The 6,734-nt window shown below is 41.4% G+C and overlaps 1 protein-coding gene across 1 annotated transcript in view; it reads left to right on the top strand.

The window, feature by feature from the left end:
• Nucleotides 1–6,404: 6,404 nt before the first annotated feature.
• LOC142289045 (semaphorin-3C-like) overlaps nt 6,405–6,734 on the top strand; it is a gene marked incomplete at both ends in the record, with an annotated part of 43,048 nt that continues 42,718 nt past the window's right edge. The window contains one exon of the mRNA XM_075333561.1: nt 6,405–6,467. Within this exon, the coding sequence (XP_075189676.1) occupies nt 6,405–6,467 (63 nt within the window). The remainder of the gene's footprint in view (nt 6,468–6,734) is intronic.

Genomic DNA, 6,734 nt, shown 5'->3' with positions numbered 1-6,734 from the left:
AACACAAAAATACCAAACAACTGCAGCACCTAAAGTCACTGACCGCCTGTGTAAACACACAAACTGGCGGTATTAGGACGCTCGTCCAGTACCAAGGGATCACTTGGTTTCACATACCATGCAGAAAACAAGAATGACAGCGTCCACTTGAGTGAAAAATCTTCCTTCTTTTTATTCCATCAGAGTGCAAAAAACAGTGCACCATTTCGACATAGAATGTCTTTGTCAAGCATCCTTCTGGGAAAGCAACTTGTGAACAGACAAGAGCGAGATAGGTCTTTTTGGTGATTTGGTGATTTGCACATCATTCTGTTTACTGAAAACGCAATGAGGCCTACAAACAAAACACAGTCCCTACAATTAAATATGGTGGAGTTTCAAAGATGTTTTGGGGTTGTTTTTCTCCCTCTGGCACTCGTTGCCTTGACTGTATGCAAGGCATCATGAAATTTGAAGATTACCAAAGGATTTTGGGTCGCAATGTAGTGCCCAGTGTCAGAAAGCTGGGTTGGCACCCTAGGTCATGGGTCTTCCAGCATGACAATGATTTCAAATATACCTCAAGTGGCACTGAGAAATGGATGGAATCAAAGCGCTGGAGAGTTGTGATGTGGCCAGCTCTAAATCCCATTGAACACATGTGGAGAAATCTCAAAATTGCTGTTGGGAGAAGGCATCCTTCAAATACGAGAGACCTGGAGCAGTTTACAAAAGAAAAGTGGTCCAGAATTCCCATTGAGAGGTGTAAGAAGTTTGTTGATAGTTATATAAAGTGATTATTTGTAGTTATTTATTAAAAGCGTACACAGACAAATATTAAGTTGAGGTTGCCAACAATTTTGTGCTACTCATTTTTTAAGTTTTGGGTATAATTATGTCCAATTTGCCCTTTTTTTTGCGTTCCAATACAAGCAAAAGATATAAACATGTGCATAACAAAACATTTGTCATTGAAATCATTTTGTGGGAGAAATACTTAATTTTCTGGAACAATTTTCAGGGTGCCAACACTTTCCGCCACAACTGTATATATTCATTTATAAAACACCTGCAAAAAAAGTTAGAGAACAAAACATCCCCAACACAAAAAAAAATCAGATTTTTTTAATTATTATATGACCTACATGTTACATGTGGTTGTGGTACTTAAAAAGAACCACAGATAATAGGTATCTACGTGACCATAATAACCTGGAAAATTAATTGAATGAGTTATTTGTTGTTCACCATAAAGAGTAAAAGATATGGTCCAAAAAAGAAGCAAATATATTTTTTTTTCTATATTTGTATTGCAAAAAATGCATATAAATTATATAGTATTTTATGAACCTCCCAAAATGGCACTAAAAATATTATAATTCGTCCCACATAAAATGCCTCACCGCTCTATTGATAAAAAAAATTGTTTACTGCAAAGTGGAGAAACAAAAATGAAAAAAAAAATATTAAATTAATCAGGGACGGCCTTTCAGGCCTGATCACTAAGGGGTTGACAGTTAATATAGCATTGTACGGTACCTCAGGAATATGCACAGCTACTTTTTTATTACATGTATAACCGAACACGTAGGGTTACATTTAATTGCGTTTTAGTAATAAAAGATATTTAAAAAAATAGGAGGATTGTTGAGCTTTGATATATCCTTTCAGTGAACAAAAGCCTCTTTCATTGTTGAGAAGTGCAATATTTCATGAGCGCTATCACCAGGTTTTAATAAGTGCCTCTCCCTTTTGAAGATTTATGAAGCATGAACCTTGCAATCCAGAATAATGCTCAGTGCTTGCAGTGATTCTGTGCATTATTACTTGGCTGATGGATTTAGGGGTATCAGAGATGTATAGGGGTTCTGCAGAATAGAGGAAGGCAGGTAAGTAATATAATTGTTTTGGTGCGCTCACAAGTCCAGTGACTTAAGGCCCTGTCACACACAGAGATAAATCTTTGGCAGATCTGTGGTTGCAGTGAAATCATGGACATATTGTTCCATTTGTACACAGCCACAAACCTGGCACTGATTGTCCACAATTTCACTGCAACCACAGATCTACCAAAGATTTATCTGTGTGTGTAAAGTGGCCTTTAGAGTTTCCATATTGAAGGACTCATGGTAAACTTACACGAAAAAGCATAGTATTTCACAAAGCGTATAACATCATTAGCAAACTTACTGTTTTAGGCTACAGTGACATATTTTATATTTAGCTAAATATGAGTTGGCTGAAGATATCAATATTTAGTGGGTTATTTAGTCTTATGTAAATGTAATTGTATAATGGAATTATGATGATTTCTAATAAGTGACTATCAATTCTACTCGATATTGGACATGTTAATAGTGATGAGCGAGCACTAACATGCTCAGGTGGTCAGTAGTCACATCAAGCAATTAAAAGGAATCTGTCAACAGGTTTTTGCTACTTCATTTGAGAGCAGCATGATATAGGCAAAGCGACAGTGAGGTGTCATTCACCGCAAGGGGCGTCAGACTCCTGTGCGCGTGACATTGTAGTTCTGCAGTGTCCTTCTGCTTAAACATAGCAAATAAACAACAGATTGGATCTTGACAAGACAGGCATCCTTGAATTCTTTGTATTAACCCCTGTAGCATGCTGTCTTCAGCTCACATAACTGAAACTTGCTGACAGATTCCCTTTAACCCCTTCACGACCATGGACGGATATATCCGTCATGGAGCGTGTCCCGTTAAGCCCCGCCCCCTGCCGCGGGCAGGTGGCGGCGGTCGGCACACATAGCTGTTTTCAACAGCTGACATGTGTGCCTGCTAGCCGTGGGTGGAATCTCTTCCACCCGCGGCCATTAACTCCTTCAATCTTGCTGCCAAAGTCTGGCAGCAAGATCTAAATGCGCGCGGCCATGTTTTTTACTTACCGCCGCCCCCACCGGAAGTCACGTGCATGATCACGTGACTATCGGTGGTTGCCATCGTAGCACAGGGTCATGTGATGACGCCTGCAGCTATGATGTTTCACTTTCGTTTTCCCTCGGCCGAGAGCAGAGGGAAAAAGAAAGTGACTGTATCTGCTGTTTACAGCTGTATAGCTGGGTTCAGCAGATAGATAATAGCGATCGGATTGCTGATCGCTATAGCCCCCTAGGGGGACTAGTAAAATAAAAAAAAAAGTAAAAAAAAAAGTTTAAAAAAAAAACAACAAACCTAAAAGTTCAAATCACTCCCCTTTCCCCCCATTGAAAATTAAAGGGTTAAAAAATAAATAAATATACACATATTTGGTATCGCCGTGTTCAGAAATGCCCGATCTATCAAAATATAAAATCAATTAATCTGATTGGTTAACGGCGTAGTGGCAAAAAAATTCCAAACGCCAAAATTACGTTTTTTTTGGTCACCGCAAGTTTTACGCAAAATGCAATAACAGGCGATCAAAACATAGCATCTGCGCAAAAATGGTACCATTAGAAACGTCAGCTTGAGACGCAAAAAATAAGCTGTCACTGAGCCATAGATCCCAAAAAATAAGAACGCTACGTGTTTCGGAAAATGGCGCAAAACGTGCGCCACTTTTATTGGACAAACTTGTGAATTTTTTTTAACCCCTTAGATACAAGTAAACCTATACATGTTTGGTGTCTACAAACTCGCACCGACCTCAGGCATCACATAGATAAATCAGTTTTACCATATAGTGAACACCGTGAATAAAACATCCCAAAAACTATTGTGCCATCACACTTTTTTTGCAATTTTTCCGCATTTGGAATTTTTTTGCTGTTTTCCAGTACACCATATGGTAAAACTTATGGTTTCATTTTAAAGTACAACTTGTCCCGCAAAAATCAAGCCCTAATATGGCAAGATTGATGGAAGAATAAAAAAGTTACGGCTCTCGGAAGAAGGGGAGCAAAAAACAAAAACGGAAAGTCCCCCGGGGCTGAAGGGGTTAATGCTCGGGTTTGCGAGACTCAAGCACTGTAGTATAATGGAAGTCGGGCATTTTTCCAGAAGATGTCCTGCAAAAATGTTTGCGTTCCCCATTGACTTCCATTATACTCTGTATACGAGTTGAGCCCAACTGAGCACTAACTGCTCCTTACGAGTACCAATCACCCGAGCATGGTAGTGCTCGCTCATCACTACACAGTAACCAATTGTGCACACAGGCACACTCTTAACACTAGAAGTCCTAGAGAGGGGTAATTTAACATTTCTACCTTTGGAACCCAAAGACGGGTCGAATGACCTGAAGGATTTTAGCTAACATCCTATAATCACCGTCTTTTTTCTGTAATTAAGGCCATTACTGTCGCACCACAGGAGGTTGTTGTATTCCATTGAGTTTAGCCATTTAGTTTCTAGTTAGTTCTATTCAGTTTGGACTAAGGGTTATTTGACCGTCTTTCGGGACTACAGGGGGGAGGTCGAAATTTCTGGGACTTCTAGTGTTAACCTCTTAGAAACACAGAACCTTTTTGTTTTCCAGGAGATAAGCTGCTGTTTAGGAGCGGCTTTTTCTACTCTGTACTTTAAAAATACATAAACGTTGTCCAAGTCTAAAGGCCCAGTCACACTCAAGGACTTACCAGTGATCCCAACAACGATACGACCAGATAAGGATCGCTGGCAAGTCGCTGGGAGGTCGCTGGTGAGATGTCACACAGTCAGATCTTACCAACGACGCAGTCGCGATCAGCGACCTGTATAACGATCTCGGCAGGTGTTGGGACAGTGTTAGGAGGTCATTGGTAGGTGTCAAACACAACGATGCGTCCTGCCCAGCAGGACATCACCTTTGAAGAAAATGGTCTGGACCATTCGGCAACGACTAGCGATCTCACAGCAGGGGCCTGATCTCTGGTAGTTGTCACACATAACGAGATCCCTGGCGATATCGTTGCTGCGTCACAGAAACTGTGACTCAGCAATGATCTCGTTAGCGATCTTGTTGTGTGTGACGGGGCCTTTACATTCACATGTATATGTGGTAGGGAGTTGAAATAGAGAAGGAGCACTCTGCCATCAGCTATTGTATGTGCATAATTGGCATTAGCTATGCTCAGTTTTCCTGCATCTTATGCATCTTAGTACTATACAGTCTGAATGCTCCTCTACAGAAAACCAAAGACAGTAAATTAATTATTAAAAGGTAGCAATTCATCTTTTTACCGTTCTCTCAGGCAATCATTTGGTTACAGAGTTCACTCCTCTACCATTCTCACCAGTGTCTGATGTCAGTTGTATATACAAATACACTCCCCTTATTAAAGGGTTTATCCACTACTTTTACATTGATAGCCTATCCTTAGGATAGGTCATCAATGTCCGATTGGCCGGGGTCCGACACCCCGAACCTCCACTAGCTGTTCTTGGTCCTGGTGGTGGCAGCAGGCAGCTGGAAATGCTCAGTTGCGGCACTGCTCTATCTTCTGATTTTGGCAGAAGCCAGCTACTGCAAATCTGCTTCCCATTCTAATCAATAGGAGGTGGATGTGCAGTACCCAGCCTTGGCCACTATCAGAAGATGGAGCAGCGCCGGAGCTGAGCATTTTTCGCTTCCTGCTGCCACCACCAGGAGAATAGCTGATTAGTAGGGGTGCAGGGTGTCAAATCCCGGCCGATCAAACATCGATGACCTATCCCAAGGATAGGCCATCAATGTAAAAGTCATGATGATGTAGTTGCGCAGGCGCGAGATGATGGGCGGGTACAAGGATGACGCTGGTGAGGTCATACACAGCGCCGCCCATCATCTCGCGCAAGCGCAACTACATCACCAGCGCTTGCGCAAGGGAAACTTTATGCTCAACCTCGCGATAGGGGCACAGTGAAATGCGCCAGCACGAGACTCCAGCAGCATGGACGATGACGGGGGCGGCGTCATCCATGTAAATCATGACTGGGGGAGGCGAACAGCGGCAGGAGGGGGGACAGCAGCCGAATTAGAGCCCGCCGATCTGGCCAACCAAACTTATTTGCATAGGAAATGGTAAGATTTTATAAAGTTCTTTTAGGGGTCTGCAAGGTGGGCCAGCAACATGGTGCACCTTCCTAGAATGCAGCCCAGGAGCTACAGAAGGTGATATTTTTGGTTCAATAAGGAAAAAACTGGTGACAGGTTCCCTTTAAATGGACCTGTATATGATGATGAAAGCGAACCTATCATCAGGCTGTGCTACCCTATATAAGAGCGGCACGAAATGTTCATATGGAGACTCCATCATGCAGACCATAAATATATAGACATATTGATACTTATTACATTTTCTGTAAAAGGCAGAATAAGAATTTCATCATACTCCTTTTTATATGCTATTGCCAAAATATCATAAAATGTATACCAAATTTCGACAAGACGTCCATAGTACAAATGCAGCTCAGTCTTTCTATAATAATATTATATGTTCTTTCTTTTTCGTTTGCAATCAGGTTTTCTGGCCGGCTTCTACAAACAAAGTTGAAGAGTGCAAGATGGCTGGCAAAGATCCCACAGTAAGTCAGTGAGGAAAATACTTGTCCTGTGAGTCAGGTTGAGGCCGCTACAGCCAAGGGAAAATGAAATAAAGGGTGTAGTTTTTACTAGTTATCCCCTGTGGAGTGATAGCGTTTGAGCACTAATTTCCAAGGAACAACCTGTGGGTTATAATTTAGTGCTGTACACATAATTGAGGAATTAATATGTACGTTCATCAGACAAAACAGATGGCGTTCGTTAATTCCTGAATTAATTCTCATAAAATGTATGTTAATGCTTATGAA

The sequence above is a fragment of the Anomaloglossus baeobatrachus genome, unplaced genomic scaffold, assembly GCF_048569485.1.
Source record: "Anomaloglossus baeobatrachus isolate aAnoBae1 unplaced genomic scaffold, aAnoBae1.hap1 Scaffold_887, whole genome shotgun sequence".
NCBI lineage: Eukaryota > Metazoa > Chordata > Amphibia > Anura > Aromobatidae > Anomaloglossus > Anomaloglossus baeobatrachus.
The sequence above is the reverse complement of the archived record's forward strand: the minus strand, read 5'-3'. Positions and strand labels throughout refer to the sequence as shown.